The following is an 18,427-nucleotide window of genomic DNA, read 5'->3' as shown; positions in this document are numbered from 1 at the left end:
GCGGTGATAAACTGTTGCCGGCTACATCGCGGCGTCCATGGCGGTTCCCAGCGAGAAGGCTAAATGCGCCAGCAGACTAGATGCGCGGACTTGCGAAAGGCGATGTTTTGACCCCCCCCCCCCCCCCCTTCCCCCACTGGACAACTGGAGTCAAGGACGTGAGACCACTCTGCAGAAGCCATACTGGGCGCAGCAAGCCCGAGCTCATGACATATTCAAAGCGGTGAAAACTAAAGAATAGGAATGAAAAAAAGAAGCTTACGTTAAGGAGAAATGCACCTTGGCATTGTTCTTGAAAGTTGCGGCGAAACGGACACAAACCAAGCGGGGACTAGCAAGGACAACTACAAAAGGAGGGTGAATCGTATAGACTTCCAACTGGTGTGTACGCAGACAAAAGACATGTCTAGGATTTGCGACAAAGGTGCTAAGGTGCGGTGAATCGCTGCAATACAAGATATATGCAAGATATCGCTGACATATGCAAGATAACAACTAACACCGCATGCCATCCTAGACACCTTCGAAACACGACTTGGTCAAATGCGTCAGCAGCCACGCCGATGTCTACGATTATTAATGGTGCCTACGCGTCACCGCGAGCACCAAGTTGAGTCAACGACGAATGTTTGCGCACATAATGTTTTTTAGAGGCCACACTGCAAGGAAACATAATGTAGATGATAATGATTACGATGTTAGAGATGATGAGCCTCATTTATGGCGGGTATATATGCATTTTAGGGGATAAGGTTGAGCATCGTGCGGCAGGACGCACCTTAAGAGAAATTCTCATTCTAAGAGGAGAAACAAAAAAGAACAAAAGCAAATACCGGTAAAAACACGGAATCCAAGTTTGCAAACCATTAACTTATTGCAAATCATCCACCTCCTCGTTTTCTTTCCCTTCTTTCTCTTCGCCTTCGTTTTATCGAATCCAGCACGAAGCTTGGTCTCCGTTTAGGACATCAAACTTACGTTTGTTAGAGAGCTTACATTATAGTACGCTCGCGTGGTAGAACATGAACCTCTTGGAACTTGCGTCACTGCCGAAAACGCTTTAATCGTAGAGCCCCTTTTAGTTTATTCCACCTACCTTCTCCATTTCCCTACTTTCATTCTGCAAATAGAACAATAATAGGCTTCTTTGGATGTAGTGGGACACTGTCCGCTAGTAAGGGGAACCAGTAAACAAATAAACATTCTGGAAATGCAGCATTAACTTGAAGAAAGACACACCAGTAAGAGCTGTTGCTAGTTCATCGCTTTAGCATACTGCTGGTCCTTCTGAAGTTTTGGTGCGTGGAGAAACAGGGCGTTTCATCCATGCCGCCCATGCTGAGTTGTATGTAGTTTCATTACCTTCGAAGTTGTGTCGCAAGTTATGCTTCGAAAATTCTTTAACACTCCAAATTGAATCCTGCTTCTTAGTGATGCTTTAAATAGCCCAGCAACTATTTTCAAGACTTCAGTGATTCTTTGAACTACTCGCGTTTTGCGAAATTTGGTTTCCGGTGCTGCTGCGGCGTCTGCGCGCTCAGCTGAAATGTAAGTTACCGTTCCGTTGACACGGCTAGCTCATGAGACCTTGAGTTGAGCAATGACCAAAGCAGCTGCAAAAGCGATTATTTTCGCGTTCACTGATATCTGTGCACACGCGTAGCTGCATGACACACATGTTACTCAATGCATCCACCTCGAGCGATCGTTCATGAAACACTAGTGCCCATCATTCTGCGTCGAGCCACTGTACCTGGTTGCGTGTCAGTGCGGTATCTCGATCTACCGTTGCGGGTCCTGACAGTTTTTCATCCAGTGCCTGAAACATTCGAGATCGTCGCGATACTGAAGTGCGACAAACGACGAGACTGCGAACATTGAAGCAAGGCTTGGTGGGTTGAGCCTTTGAAGTCCTCCGAGGAGGAAATGCTGCATAAAAAGACCCCGAGACGCTTGTAAGGGCAAAAATAACACTCCGAGGTTCTAACAAGTATGATGGACAATGAAAAACGTTTTGAGAGATTCCCAAGGCTGGCCTGTCATCAGCAAAGAATGCGCTCACATCAGATGTCTGGCGTAGATGTGAATGGCAACAGGTAAAATGCCCTGCTGCAGCCCGCCGCATGCTGCAGCTTCAGCGTAAAAAGAATATACCTGCCTCAGTATGCGCCCATGGGACTATTCAGCATTGGGACCGTGTATGAAACAACAGTGTCAACGGCGATATTTCCTGTCAACGTCACATCCACAGTGGTAGTCAGAATCTTTCATTTTTTTTTGCCTTACAAACCAATATAGTTAAAGCTGAGCAATAACTTCGGGCGAGTGGCGCATCTGTCGCGGTAGCCCAGTGGCGATGGAGTTGCGCTTCTTAGCTCGAGGCGGGTTCGATCTTGGCCGCAGCGGCCTGATTGCAATGGGGACGGAATAAAAAAGAAACGCCCGTAAACTGTGCACATGCGCGCGTTAAAGAAGGCCAGTAGTCAAAATTATACGGCGTGCCTCGTAATAAGGTCTTGGATTTTGCAGCCCCAGAATTTAATTTTTGGCGAGTTGGACGTCGACCTTCACCGATGAAGAAGGAAAAAGATGTTACCTCCGCCGACAACTCTAGACGAATTCCGCACTGGTAGGCTCGAAGAGCAAGTGTCTTCTATTCATTACCAATTTCCGATTTTCTATGTTAAATAAGAAACAGTAGAAAGCATATGTCATCCACATACATGGAAACTCTAATCATAATTATACCTTCCGTAAAATTGTCGACCACCCAGCCAAAGTTATGTTGTAGAGGAGCGGGGAAAAAACAAGAACGGACCATACACTTGGACGACTGTGGAAACAAACATCTGTCATGCCGAGTTTGTCGGGGAATCTTTCCTGGGTTCGCTGTCCCGAAAGACACATTTCGATCATTCTCTGCAGGTGGTGAAATGTTTGCCTTCGGAAAGCCCTTTCAACGGTTCTTTTTTTTTTCCTGTTAGCGACCTCTTCAACGCTATAAATTATTCTCAGGAACACATTTAGCGCTACGCTCAACGAAAGAAGCGACTTGAAAGGTCACAATTTAGCTAAGGACTGATTACACATACTCCTGCCTAGCTCGTGTCGTGCGTGCACTTGCCTCTCTCGTGTGGAGCCGGTGTTGCGTTAGGCTCAATCACGGCCTTGTTTCTGTCACGGCGCTGCCGCTGCAGAGTATTTTCAGCGAGTGCACTTTCAGAAGGCGCGATGACGTTCAGGTCCAGATCAAGGCACGGCCCCGCTCCCTATTGCGTTCCTACCATGGATAACTCGTTCTGTGCTGAATGCTTCAAAAGAGCGAGAGTAGCAACGGCAAAATTAGCAGAAACCGCAAAACCGGGAAGCCTTGTAAGACATCAAGCGTGATTGCGGCTTATGTTACGCTGTTCCAAGTCTAATATATATAGAAAAAGTTAGGTTCTGTGGGCATTGCGGATTCGAACTTTAGAACGACAGAAAGCTGAGCTAGTTGGTAAGGATTCATTATGCAAAAAATAGGTGAGGCGTGCAGACAGGACACAAGAGTAGAGAAGTGTTGTCCACTTTTTACTCTTGTGTCCTGTCTGCAAGCCTCACCTCTTTTTTTTTCTTCTTTTTTTTTGCATAGCGGATTCGAATATGCCAAATACTTAAAAAGGAAGCTTCACCTCATGAGCTACACAGTTTTGCTCGGTGAAGGAAGAAACATTCCTGTTTCTTTGAGATGGAGTTTAAAGCTGCTAAAACAATGGTCCCGTGTTCACAGTTCAGCATAACAGCTTCTATTCGCTGAGCTACATGCGCCCAGCTACATGCGCTATGCTACGCTACATGCTCAATGCGCAATGCCACATGCGCAGGCGCAGCGGTTTCACATACTGCAGGCTGGCCGTAACAACGTAAGTTGTGTATTGCTGCAATAATGTTTCCATGCACGAGCCAAATAAGTATTAGATGTGCCTTATCTGAGCGGCAGTCGATGACGGGGCAAATGTAGCCACATCGTCACTTCGTGGTATTACATTTTGAAAATCTTCTCTGTTCTAATTGAAATGACACCGCAAATGAGCTGCTAGGTTAAAAACATTTCAATAAATGTTCGAAATTTACACAGCCCGTATTCGACTCAACCTCTCGGATTTGAGTCACTGGCATTCAGAAACCACAGTTTGCGCATTCTCGTTCATTTTTTATTGACAGTATAACTACGGTCAGAACAAAATCCACCTAGTTTCCGGCGACAGTGGTAAGCGCTCCGACCGTAAAGACACGCCGGTTATGATAAGACGTAATATAGACGCGCAGACGTGGGGAATACATCTGAAATGTGTCCTCCATATGACCGTTGCGTTAGTCTGCAACGTCAACAGAGAACATTTCTTCTTAAAACAGAATTGCGACAGCGTCAAAAAGTTGGTATAATATCAGGTGGGTAACGTAACAATAATCATTATTAAGCTGCAGCGCTCACAACAAACTAGGCACAAAGCGAGGGAAAAAGCAAGCGCTGGTGACAAATAACAAACATAACAATGGTAACAAACTCGCCCAACTTTTATTACTTTAATGTAACAATGTCTTTGCAGAACCAATAATCTTCAAATAATAATTTGATCGTAATACCGTCCCAATGAGCTCAGTTTGGGAACTCAATTCTTGGCCTCGGTGGTTGCATTCAATAATTTAATCTGACCGCGTATTTCACGCAAATGTTATGTCAGAGAGTCTTCAGTGCGTGCGATCGTTTCAGATAGGAATCTTCTCTCATTAAATGTATGTAAGAGATTTTGGCTCTCACGCATGAGGAAAATATTGCATATAACACTCATTCAATATTTCACTGACAGTGGCAGAGAGGTTTACAGCACGCTTCCGGTGCACTCCATGTACATTGAAAATCTTCTGATGATTAAAGCGTTAGACGAGCGCATACCCTAGTGTAATAGCCCTAACTGTTCATACGTCGGTGTACCACACTCGGTTCTGACCAGTATATTTTCCAAGTATTCAACTTATGCTAAACGGTATAGAATGTCTGCGTGCGTTGGTTCATGATTCCCGCCAAAACGCTCACAGCCCGCTAAACACCACGTCCAGAGGCGAGAAGGCGGTCTACTTTGTTTCTATAGCTTGCACACACAACGAAATAGCAAGATATTTCAAAAGAAGTAAATATACTTAGAGGGAAACCAACGAAAAAGACTAAAAACCGCGCTTTTCAAAAGAAATGATAGTGCCAAGCGTTGCTCACGTCCATCGCGCAAAGCTTAGAGACTCTCTGCCTCCCCCATGCCTTCCCCATGGCTCAACGCTCGCAAGCCATCTCTTAGGTATATAGCAGACACGACTATTCGTTAATGCTACCGCTGTAATTCTGATGGCATGGTTAAGGTGCTCTACACGTGAGCTACTCCCTCGTTTGGTTTTATCTTGTTACGGCCAGTATGCAAATGTTCCTGACGTATGTGGACGCTCTGTCGTCATTCTTGGTAGCGGAGTCTCGTCGCCTTCTCGAGCCGTTCCTCCGGCGGAAATCTCGCCGCACACGCGTGCAAACGGACCTGACGCAGCGGCGGTTTCTTCCTTTCTCGCAGCAGCGGCGGCAGCGGCATCATGCGACTGTGCGTGCTCCTGTCGATAGGCCTGCTGGCCACCGTGCTGGCCGAAAATGACGAGGCGACCACGGAGGAGATCCCCGAGAAGCGTTTACGTGCGTATATTTGCATATTTGCGCGGTTCCTGTATCGTAGTCTCAAAACACGTGCATTTCATAACACTAGCAATGCAAAGCAAGAGCTCCTCTTGGATAGTTTCAACTACTGATTATTAGGGGGACGGAGACCTACGTAAACAGAGTGGATGACTCCGCTAGAAGATGGCTTATATTGAATCCAGGCAACTAAAAGAAAAGAAGACAAGGGAATGGATTTCAACAGAGCAAAAGCAGCCGGGATCCGCTTCTTCTTCGGGTCAACGCCCTTCCTCCCTTACAAATACGCTTGCTTGTAGCTGCGCCTCTCCTCCGTGAAGCGGTGGTAACTCCACAAAGTTGCTTTTATATTATATGTTTGAGTTTTCGTAGGATTCCTAGTGCTCCAGAAGCTCCCCTACGCTCAATTTCACAATGCAGGGCCCAGACACCAGAGGGCAACATAGAGCTTTCTGCGGCAACTATTGGAGGGCACTCTAATGCTATATTCAACAGGATCTATATGTATTGCCGTTCGACCAAAATGTCAACGATCGTGGAGAAAGGAAATAAACTGCCTATGATGGATAGCTCGTGGATTAGCCTAAGTTCCGTCCTTTCGGCTTAAGACCGCTTTGTGGCCTTGAAAGCTGATCATCTTCAACGAAATACTGCCTTATGAATGAAATAATACGCAATATGTATGCATGTGCACAGAAACGTATTGCCTTCACGAGGTTAGAGATTGCTTAAGTATAAAACTCATAAACATAATAAATAACGCCTCAATAACGTCTGAAGCCCCAGGTACAAACATGAGACAAATTCATGTACTAACCGTCACTCCCATGTTATCTGAGGTATCGCAGCCCCAGAGCACCCACTAGTACCTTTTGTAGGAAGCTCTATGCAAGATACAGATGGCGTCAGCCAATTGGAAATGACCTCAAGCGAAAGCACTTTTACTTCCAGCGTAATTGCACAGAAATTTAGACGCTGCCCGTATGTGTCAGGGTGGCGCTACTCATTCTCAACACCAACCAGGGCATTGTCTCTACCGTCCTCCCTTCTAATGCGACGTTGCTGTTCGTCCAGGACTGTGCAATGTTCCTTACATGTGCGTGGCCGTATCTTGTAGTGGTGCTCCCGCCTAACCAGCTGCCATCTGCCGGTGGACATTGCCAGTCACCGCTGGGCGTGTCGGGCAGCTGCGTGCCTTACCAGGAGTGCCGCTTCCTGTTCGACGACGAGTTCCTGGCACGGCGATCGCTGTGCGGTTTCTCCCAGCGTCAGTCGCTGGTTTGCTGCCCTCAGAATGGTGGTGGCGGCGGTGGCGGAGGAGATGGAGGATTTGGTGGAGGCTTCGGTGGGGGCTTCGGCGGAAACGGATTCGGCGGAAACGGATTCGGAGGAAACGGATTCGGAGGAAACGGATTCGGAGGAAACGGATTCGGCAACTTCTTCCCTCTGCAGGTATACTTATGCAGGAAACGTACGCGGTTTATTCTTTCTGAGGCGTTCGTTCATTCATTCGATTATTCGTTTACTCGAGCACTGCGTCGTTCCACACTGACACTGATATGAAAATGTGCCCGAAAAACATGCTGCAACTTATAATTATCATTCCACCAACCTGCACCATGGCCAGGATTGCGCACTCGTATCGCATGATTAAGGCTTACGTCCATTCATTCATTCATTCATTCATTCAATCAATCAATAACTCGCATGCTGGGCAGTTCCAACATTAAACTAATACGAATGCGGACGAAATAAAAAGCTGAATATTGAGCACTCATCGCCAATTCTACAGTTAGTGTCGTAGGTCGTGACTGCGTACTAGCATCACACGTGTGTCCAGATGAACAACTACAACCACAAATATAAACAATTACAAACACAGGCAAAAGCTCTTGCTAATTCAGTCTCTGTTGTCTAAAAGTAATCTGATGTTAGGCGTGGACCAAAAGCAAGTAGTACTAAAGCTGCTGACAGCAACCAAACATGACGTTTGTTTATCCTCCAGTGCAACCCATCTTATTGCGCTATCGCAAGTGTAGCTAATTAAGCTGCGTAAGTTGCTTCCACTGCATTTTCAGATAAAGAGGGCACACCAAGAAGTGGCAGCGTTTAAGAAGCTGCCTGTGTGCCGTGTTTTGTGGCCTTCCTTAAAAATACTCCTGCGTCTGAGTGCGACGCGTACGGCTGGCAGATACCTTATGTACCACAGCATACCTTCCCGGTCCTGGGTCGGCCATTACAGCCAAGTCGGCCACCCTTCTTTCCTGGTGGCGGAGGTGTTGGCGAAGGAGGAGGAGGAGGAGTCCAACCAGGAGTTCCTCCAGATTTCGGCGGCCCACGGAAGCCTCCCACTGAGCGACCGCGGCCGCAGAAGCTGTGGGGCACGGAAGGTACGTATCCCGTGCGCTCGTTTTAGTATTGAGTTCTAGCTTGTCCGTATAACGTACGGCCATTTACGGAATACAAGAACACCGCGGTGACGTAGACGTGAGAGGCAGCGCTGGTCGCGTCACCTTGCGACTTTGAGCTCAACGAGAGCGCACAAAGAGAGAAAAAGAGGCAAAATAAGGAAGAAAGGCAGGGATATTAACCATATGCGATGATCTGGTTTGCTACCCACGCTGGGGAGAGAGGGGAATGGGAGGTAAAGTTCAGGAAAGTAGATATAGAGAAAGAAAGGAAGCACAGATACGCTAGCACAGTCGGTCATCACTGTCACCGCATACAGTCATTGCACAGCACAGTAGCACTTGTAGCACTGTGAACATCAGTTCAGGCTACAGCCGCTTGTCCAAGTATGTTGTCTTTAAAAACTGCAACAGAGCCCTCGTCACCCTCCGCTGCGATGGCTTGAATGCCGACGGAGGTCGGTATTCTAAAACCGTTTCCTGTGTTAAAGGTCTTTGGTCCAAGCGCACTATTGCTATTGCGAACGTTTGTCTCTATATATTGCAGCGAGGACAGTCACAGAGAAGGTGTTGAAGAGTCTCCTCGCTACCACAGTCATCACATGAGGCGTCGTCAGCCCATTCCATTCGGAAAGCAAATGACTTCGTGAAGGCTACTCTTAGCCATATTCGACAAAGCAGAGTAGCTTCGCGTCGGCAAAGTTCAGCTGAAATGCGAAGGCAGAGAGAAGAGTCTAGGTGGTGCAGCCGGTTGCTTTGGAAACTTCGTGTTTTCCAAGTGGAGAACGTGATATTTCAGGTGAACATTCAGAGCGCACAAAATTCTTATTCCGATTACGGGCTACGTGCTGCTAACATAATCATCAGTGTACTTGTATCGGCTGTTTCACGTAACTTGAACCAAGAAAGGCAACGCGCCATTCCACAACAAGGATAAATTTTAAAAGCTTCATCGCTTTTATTTCTGACCATAAGAAGTACATTCGTGGGGGAAAAACTTTATTTGAGGTAAACAAATTAGCAAAATATAACGATTTAGTAATTTGCTGAAACTTCGCTTCAGCATGTCAAAAGTACTAGTATGGTTTTTTTGTTCCTTACATCAGCGTTTTGAGATTTCAAACAACGCATCCTATATAAAATGGACTTTGTGGAGTAAAAGAAGGTTGTACTTAGTATGCGATTGAGACTGACAGCTATATATATATATATATATATATATATATATATATATATATATATATATATATATATATATATATATATATATATATATATATGTGTGTGTGTGTGTGTGTGTGTGTGTGTGTGTGTGTGTGTGCGCGTGTGTGTGTGTGTGTGTGTGTGTGTGTGTGTGTGACAGCTGACACCTGTATATATGCACTCCTAGCCGGACAGTAAACGTTCAGTGACGCCCCTCTTTTTTTCTTTTTTTTTTCATATGTGGCAAGTTTTATTGGGAGCCCCCCTCCCCCCCCCCCCCCCCCAAGAAAGAACACTTAAAAAAAAACCCCATGGAAACAACTTCATTGGTCGCTTCTGAGCAAACTTGACAACTCCTCCGATCAGCTAATATTGAAGTTGCACTTCAAACGATAGCTTCAGAAACTCAGGCTCAGTAACGAACTAAAAAACAAACAATATGCGGTTAGTCACAGTCGCCTAAAATGTACCAGGTATTTTTTTAAGGCCTGGTTCAAGTTACATGCAACACGCGATGCAGTGGCTCGTCTGCTTACTTTCGACGAGAAAAACATGAAAAAGCACCAAGTCGCGGATTCGATTCCCGTTTGTTCGTGGCCACCGCCTTCCGATGAAGGCGAAATGCAGAAACACACGCGCGCTTATAATTGGGGGCACGATAAAAAACTTCACGTGGTCAAAATTACTCCCGAGTCCTCCAGCACGGTGTCCCTCATAATCCCCAGTGTTGCTTCGGGACGTTATAATCAATCAATCAATCAGTCAATCAATCAATTAATCCACAGTATGAAACAAAATGGCCTATCGCACTTTATGTTTGAACAGACCGGGCGTACCCGTATTCCGTAAACTGCAGTACTTATACGAACAAGTTAGCTCTTCCTGTTATTCCCGAGCGTACAGTTATTAGTAAATGTTTTTAGCACATAGTGCTGATGTACGTACAAGCGCAGGCGCTTTTAGTGGAATGCCAGAGCGTGTAGGCAGGAACAGCAGCGCATGGTGGCGACGTCTTGCGACGTTGCGTTCATCTAGTATATCTACGCTACTCTATTTTTCAAATCGTAATTCTGGACTCAACAAGGCATTGCTTTATCTCATCATAAAAAACCTGCGCACAAACACACCAACAAAAAAAAAGAAACTCGGACAACACTTCCCTGGAGTTTGCATGTACATATTTTTTGCTTTTTTTTTTCAATTAAACTTAGTTGCGAGTCCAACGAAGTGTCGTCCTCTTTTCTTGGTCCGTGTGTTTGTGCGCTGGCCCAAACAGTCAGCAGCTTTTTGATCGAGAGGTCTCGCCTTCAACAGGACAGTGTGCTTTGTTTTCATGCGCTGCTTCCGCCACTTGACAAACTTCCGGTTGCAATTAATACGAAACGAGCACGGACACCACTGATGCATTAGCGTTTATCCCCTCCGTATGCGCCACATTGGAGAGTTCCCTTCCTTGAGATGTCGCAGAAGCACAACCGCCTGACGCCTGCATAGTCGCGTCGCGGATACATCTTGCACGCATATGCGGCGGTGTGGTTCTTTCAGCACGTGCAGCCACAAGTCTTTTAGTTTAAGCATAAGAGAATCTTCGAAAAAGGAGACATTTCAATGCACGCCTGCCATGATCTACAGTTTACCCATAAACAACATAGCGATCAGCCGCAATAGCTGCTCAGCATGACAGGACGAGTAAGTTGGCTTCAAACAACAGTCTAAAGCAAGTAATCAAGCAACCATCTGCGGTGAGCTGAGCGTAAGGACTATCATTTTGCACGTTGTTATGCCGGAGTTGTACAATTCTGATTCCCGATCGTACGGCCAAATTATTGTCGGTTATATTGTAAGAGTAACTATGTTAACTTTTCCTCGGTTCACATAACTTCGTGAACAAAGTGAGAATACAAGAGCAATTCGCCGGGTAGCTTTTATTTCGTTTTCGTCTCTGCTGTCCGTGCAAACATGACGCATGCATGCAGTAGAACCAGAACTTGTTGTTTTAAGGAAGACTAATTAATGCAAATAAATGTAAAGGTAGCCAGACGAGCAGCGCATGGCAGTCGTACCGACACCAGAAAGTAGTTTAACTAATACCTCGAAGCCATTTACTTGTCTCGATTCGTCACAAGCAAGCAGTGGTCCTTTCGTCATCTTGTTTGCGTCTGTCTCATGAAACGCATATGCCTAAAGGCTTGCTTTGCAGCACTCGTAAGGCAGAACGGGAATCGCCGTGAGTTCGTGCCATAGGCCAACAGCTGAGCGAAGCGTGTTCTCTTTGCAGATTGCGGCGTAGCCAGCAACGCCTTGGTCCGCATCGTGGGAGGCAAGGAGTCGAACCTGGGAGCATGGCCCTGGATTGTAAGTGTCTTGATCTAAAGCTTATACCTGTCGCCATGCCATGAACGAGTTCCTATGAGGCACAATTAAAAGAGACGCCCACGGAACGTGATAGTCGTACTTTTACGCTCTTCGTCAGCGCAGGCTTCAAGAAAGAATCCAATAATGAAAATTAAAACTAAACCAAACGCATTCAGTTCCAGCGGATGGTCACACTTCTGAATCCATAAGGACCTCTTCTTAAGCCATAACACCCTGTTTTTTATGCGATTCCCCTTGCAAGACGTATGTCTTTCTACTTCCTAGCTCGTTCAAGCAAAGTGCCCGTCTATGAGAAGGAAGTCTGAATTCATTGTTGACTTCCTCTACTCCTTTATGATGTTCTTTCAGAGTGGACGAACGTTTAGCAATAAAAACGGCGCCCTTGCATTAAATCCAGCCGCATGACCACTGATAACTGCAAGACGTGAAATTCATTCAGCTAGTAACGTGACGTTCATCCACGAAAAGTTTGTGTTGATGAGCTGGGAACTGTGAGGTCGCTACTCGCGTTATTTATTTTCCAAGCAGCTATTATGATGCATATCAGACAAAAAAATACAATGATATCGATTACCTCGTCATCACCAAAGCGCAGTCACAACCTGGTTGGAGCACATCGGCGATCCCAATTCTTGGCGTCGACTCAGTTACAGGTTGTGCGCATAGGCCACGGAAGAATTACCTACAGTACCTATAATTCTAGCCGGTGGCGAAGGCAAAAATGCATTGTGTTATCTGGTAATTAGTGCGCTAAAAGCAGTGTAAAAGGTGTTAGTGCCTTCGACGTTCCCAATTGTTTTTCACAATCCTTACTCAGAGCAATAGCACGTGAAATGATATTCCAAAATTTGATTCCGTTGTCATTTAACAATTTTGGCAAAACGGAGTTGAAAAATCTGTACTTAGCATTTGGCGCAGCGATCAGGTTAACATTCTCGGTAGTGTATTGCCGCTGTCACACATTAGGCGAGCCTCTCTGCTTAGCAGTACGAAACAAAGCGCTTTTTTTCTTTCTTTTAATCTCTTTAACGTCTTAGTGCACCACGTCTTTTGGTGGTTATCATGAAAACATAATTTTAGGAATGAGTTTGTTAGCCAAGTCCTACATCTTGGGTCCGAATATCTCCCAGCTCTCCTGGGGAGCCATGCTGTATATTGAGCTTCAAATATAGAGAAACAATCACTCAGCTCGTTGCTAATTGCGCCGTAGTTACCTTTATCAAAGAGAACAATTGTCTGTTTGTTTACGTTTTCTGCGGCGTACAGGGTAAGCGGAAAAACCAGCATGGATATAACTTCGCGATCACTAATTTCTCGAAAGTAGGTGATGGATGAGAATGTCCTGAAATTAGTCGTTAGATAACATTCAAGATATCACCACTGATGCCGGCAAGGCATGTTCGTTCCTTTACTAATTGAACGAGGTTGGCATTTAACCAAACTTAAATGAAATCCTTTGATTCTCCGTGGTTAGTACTTGAAGGACTGAGTACTTCAATGAAATCCTTTGATTCTCCGTGGTTAGTACTCGAAGGACTGAGTTTCTGTCTTACTGTCGCCCGACGTCACGAGAGCCGTATACGGCGCGCACGCAGGCGCTGCTGTTCATCGACGTGCACGGCAACGGCGTCCGCTCCCCGCTGTGCGGCGGCGCGCTGGTCACGCCCCGACATGTGCTCACGGCCGCGCACTGCACCTTCAGCGGCAACCGGTCGCTCACTCCGGACGCGTTCGTGGCGCGGCTGGGCGAGCACGACTACCTGAGCAACGACGACGGCGCCAACCCGGTGGACGAACCGGTGGTGCGCATCGAGCGCCACGCGCAGTTCAACCCGCGCACCTACCTGAACGACGTGGCCGTGCTCACGCTACGGAGGCCGGTGCCCCTGAACAAGGACATAGCGCTCGTCTGCCTGCCGTACGGCTCCCTGCGCGACGACCAGTACGAGAGCCGCAGCGCCAACATCGCGGGATGGGGCGAGCTCTACTACGGCGGCCCGTCGAGCGCCTCGCTGCAGGACACCCGCATCCCGATCCAGACGCTGGACACCTGCAAGGAGTCCTTCAAGCGCACGAGCATCACTTTCACGGACCACTACCTCTGCGCGGGCAGCCTGAAAGGCGACAAGGATGCCTGCAGGGTGCGTATATCTCAATATGTGTACGATGTACTTATAACCACCGTAGCCGTCACCTACCAATATTCCCTAGATAACGAAAGTACGCTGTAAACTAAAAGCGGTGTCGCCCTTTAAGTGAATCGGCGTCTCGGTAGCAAAGAACACAGTGACGCCAATGGCATAGTAAACGTGGCTTGATTGTCGGCGTCTTCGTTTGCCCGTTAATGTGTCGACAATGGTTTCTAACTTCACGACTTTCATTTTAATAGGAATCTTTGCATTTATCGTTACTGTTTTTCGCGCACTCGAGGCGTATTCTGTGACTCAAGCTTGAACAACCCGTTTTCACCGAATCAGTGGATAATTAAGGGGCAATATTTTAAGAATAAGGTGACTAAATAAATGAAAAGAGTTGATGTAGTGTGAACAGAAAACAGGGCTACACCATGCCCTTTTTTCAATACTGAATTGGAGGAAGCAGAGCTCTAGCACACAAAAGTACGAGATGCCATATACAGAGCAAGCGATTTCTCCCACTTAGTGCCGGCCTTGTTCGCAGTATGCATTGCCACCGCATGTCGTTTAGAATGCCCCGACGCCAGGGTCGCCGACAAGGGTAGCGACAGCCTTGAAACAACCACGCATTATTGGTAAAAAAAGAAAGTATTCAGAAGGCCAAGGGCAGTAGCCAACACCTGTCAACCTAGCAGGTGTTGAGGGCAATCACGAATAAATGCTCACTAACACCCATGAAGGGTGTGTTTACATGCTATACAGATACTCAGAGCACACAGCATTGGCACAGTAGCTCACTCTGATACACATGGAACACTGTTGCGCTGGGCAGTACTGATAACATTATCTCTATGCAGGGCGATTCCGGCGGACCGCTAATGTTGCTGGACAAGCAACAGCGGTTCACCATCGTCGGCATCACATCTTTTGGACGCCGCTGTGCGGAACCCGGCTACCCGGGAGTCTACGCGCGAGTTGCCAAGTACCTCGACTGGATCCAGGAGAGGCTCGTCTAAATGCCCCGCCGAGGGTGCCCCCTGTAAATAAACCCGCAGCGTCACCGCTCCAGCCTCGGTGCCAATCTCGAGATCCTGAAGTGTCTTGCACGCGGTCCCCTCTCGTACTGGTTCAACACAGAATGCCGAGTGTTCCAACGATGACTAAGTTATCCTTAAAAACAGTGCATTAGAGACAAAGTTGTCACTTTCCGGCGACACATTTACGTACGGGCTCGTTCTATAACTAAACGACTCGTTCTATAACTAAAATCCGCAAATTAACTTCCCGGTCAATTGTATGGGGAAGCGCTTTGCGTTTGGGAGGTTGAAGCCAGCAGCGTTCAAATCCTCTTACTGAGTGTCTTGGGACATCATAAGTTTCACTGAAACACCAGTCAGAACTGAGAAGCACTTAGTACGACGCCATTAAATAGCACTATACTTTCTGATGGACACTGCGACATATTCATTTATGTCCCCATGTTCCGCAATTCAACGTATGGCAATGCACGCTTTGACGCATTGCCCCAAGCTGCCAACGTTCGCACCTACCGACCTGATTTTTTTGCATTTTCTTATGGACTCACTATTGAACTGCCGCTACTGGAGAGAAATTTAAAGTACACTTCATGAGAGTATGCCACGCTACTACAGATGTAAGTTGCGCAATTCAACAGACGCCCTTGGTAGATTAATTTGCAATACACTTAGCCGAGCACACTTTCCATACATTTCTTAAGCTGCAAGGCTAGTTATTTAGCTGCAAGCAGCTAAAGAGACGCGCTGACTTTTTAGACTTTGCCTCGAGTACGTTAACGCTGTCACGTACGGCAGCGAGAAAGTGTTCGCTGTGGGAGTTTTCTGTACTGCCGTGACGTTGGTCCTTTCCGCAACAAGTGATGACACCTCCCGGCAAACTGATCGATCATCGCCAAATCCCAAAGTCCTCACTGGGCAAAGGCACACTAGGCACCTTAATTGCCTTAATTATCTGGCAACTGCACTTCTGACAGTTACAAACGAGCAGGGACGCTACGAAAGCTAGTCTAGTTTCGTGTCCAGCTTCACGTCGAAATTCGTGTCCAACTTTCAAGTTAGTGTAAGCAGTGAAGTTGCTAGTGAATGCGTTGGTATATTAAGTTATTAAGGCATTAGGTTGATATTGGTATTGGTATATTAAGGTACTAAGTTGCTTCGTTATATCAAGCGCAGGAGCCCGCTTGCGCCGCACTGCATTTGGCAACGCGTCGGCACATGTTGCTAACCTTGAAATGTGGTTTAAACACTCAGTTGATCTACTATGTAATTAAGGCTGGTCCAGTCTAACGCAATCGCCAACTGGTGTACTGAGTTTTCAAGAAGACAGCGACCGATCATGGGCGCCAATATGCTCTGTGAACAAACTTTAAAGCTTCGAGTCGGGCTTGTTCGTTCCGTTATCAAGTGTCATGCTCACATTGGAACAAGTAGCTTCATGTAAGCTGTGATGACGAGCGTTTGTAGATCAGAATGTATGTAGTATGATAAGGCCTAGACAAGGAACAGACTCTTGTCAGCATGAAGGTGTCTCGACCACGTGCGTTTTTCTTTTTTTTTCACCCTGTTCTTATGTTATCCCAATTCAAAAATATATATATATATTTGCAGTGCACGAAAGTTGGGTCGTTATATCTCGTCAGATTTACCGGCCCAGTGTCATTTCCTATTACTTCAATCGTGCTTAACGCCATGAATGTCGCGCACAGAATCGGGAGCGATAAAAGGCTTGTCAAGATAGTTAATGCAAAGGAAATCAGTCACGGAAGGTATAGAAATTATGGCAGAAAGAAGTGGCACATTGATATTAACTTTTTCATAAGATTTCCGATAGAGCAAGAGGAAATGAGGACATGCCACAGCAGACCGAACGGACGTTGCAATTTGGTTACCACGGGCAGAGTACAAAGATTGGTAAATTACGAATTCAATATCAGCACCATATAAAAATAATGTTTTAAACAAGTTCATTTATTGGTATAAGCCTTTGTTCTTTCTTAATTTGCTCTTGATTCCTTCGGTCACAACGCGGGGCATCAAGGAGGTATGCTTTTGGAGTTTAATTGCAAACTAGAGGCGGGATCGAGCGCACATCTGCGTTTCAGACGCTTGTATTAGTATTTTCCATTAGAGCCTGCCATGGAGCTAAGCCAATGCACAGCAGACTAAGTCGAATGAGATTGACAAAGTGTTTAGCGAAAAGACAGTGATTTTTTTTCGCATGGTAACATGGAATTTGGATTCCATCAGTAGGATGGCCATTCGTCAAGCTGTTTCAACATTTTCTTGCCCTGTGATAGTTGCTGTTAGTCCCATCCAATAAATGCCAGCTCTCCCAATTTGTCCGGGAAACACCTGAGTTCCGACCAATTCTCACAGTTGTACGGGCGCCATAAACATCCCGTAAAGCTGCCCCAACTCCACCACAAAAAGAAAGAAGAATATGGCTACCCAGTGTCGACGCTAAAGAAGACAAGGTTGACATACATGGTGGATCAAATGATCCAATGATCAAATGTTCATTTTCTGTATATTTTTGTCTTTTTTCATGTTCATTATTCACTCATTCCTTACGTTATTCCTATCGTACTTAACGCGCAATTATGTCGACCTTCTTAAGGTGGACTTTTTTTTTCTTTTTTACCTGAATTCCAGGTGGGCGGAACCCGGAGACTGCGCATCTTATTGTACAGTGTGGTTAGTGTTCGACTATATTGGCGCTAAAACACCCTTGCCATTAATTTTACATACCTTGAGATTAAACTCATGCTTCTTGTAGGCACCACCGAAGGTTCCTTTCAGACACCATTGCTTCGCGCGAGCTCTGCTTAGTTAAAGCGAACACGCTGAATTTCCCAAAAGTATGCTATACGTTGGCTTTGTCTCAACTTGTCTATGTCTACGGCGGTGCACGCTTTACAGGAGTACTTGGTGCATTATGCCTAATTTTTTTTTGCTTTATTCGCGCTGATTACACCCGTACCGTTTCTTTTACCAACCTCGCGACAAAATCTCGCTTCTTCTACCGTTGACAGCTACATTCTCATACTCTTGTGACTCGCTATGACGCTCTAAGGTCACAAAAGGGCCGTTTTCTCTCCTGGGAGTGGTTACAAGATAAATAGATCCCAGATACGCCTTACCCATGTAAGGTCAGCTAAGCTGAAGTTGTCTTCAAAAAACCGCATCATAGCTGTCACTATGCACTAGGAATCTATATAGGGAACTATATACTACAATAGCTAGCCGAAATCGCATATAAATCCAAGCCACTTGGGCATAGGCAGTGTAGAATGTAGGCCCAACTTTGTTCACTTTATATCATGACATGCGTTGAGGAGTATGCATGAGGCAAAGCTCTAATATGCGTTGCATTTTAACCGGCTTTCTTACTTTGGCTTTGCCGCTGCACAGCTATGTAATGCGGTACAGCATACTAAGCGTGGAAAGGAGCCATTGTCACGAGACATAGCACGTGTTCCTTAATTATAGACGCGCACACGCGGCGTCTCCGGTCAAACTACGAGCGCACACACGTCTAAAAACTGCACCGGCGGC

At 46.2% G+C, this 18,427-nt stretch overlaps 1 protein-coding gene across 1 annotated transcript in view; it reads left to right on the top strand.

Moving 5' to 3' along the window:
- Positions 1–18,427, top strand: part of LOC142583547 (transmembrane protease serine 9-like) — a 57,256-nt gene that overhangs the window by 2,907 nt on the left and 35,922 nt on the right. The window contains exons 2-7 of the mRNA XM_075694034.1: positions 5,598–5,713; positions 6,831–7,165; positions 7,905–8,103; positions 11,603–11,679; positions 13,296–13,841; positions 14,693–14,848. Of these exons, the coding sequence (XP_075550149.1) occupies positions 5,617–5,713; positions 6,831–7,165; positions 7,905–8,103; positions 11,603–11,679; positions 13,296–13,841; positions 14,693–14,848 (1,410 nt within the window). The 5' untranslated portion in view covers positions 5,598–5,616. The remainder of the gene's footprint in view (positions 1–5,597; positions 5,714–6,830; positions 7,166–7,904; positions 8,104–11,602; positions 11,680–13,295; positions 13,842–14,692; positions 14,849–18,427) is intronic.

This window comes from Dermacentor variabilis, chromosome 5 (assembly GCF_050947875.1).
Source record: "Dermacentor variabilis isolate Ectoservices chromosome 5, ASM5094787v1, whole genome shotgun sequence".
Lineage (NCBI taxonomy): Eukaryota > Metazoa > Arthropoda > Arachnida > Ixodida > Ixodidae > Dermacentor > Dermacentor variabilis.
This window is presented reverse-complemented; position numbering and strand designations above follow the sequence as displayed.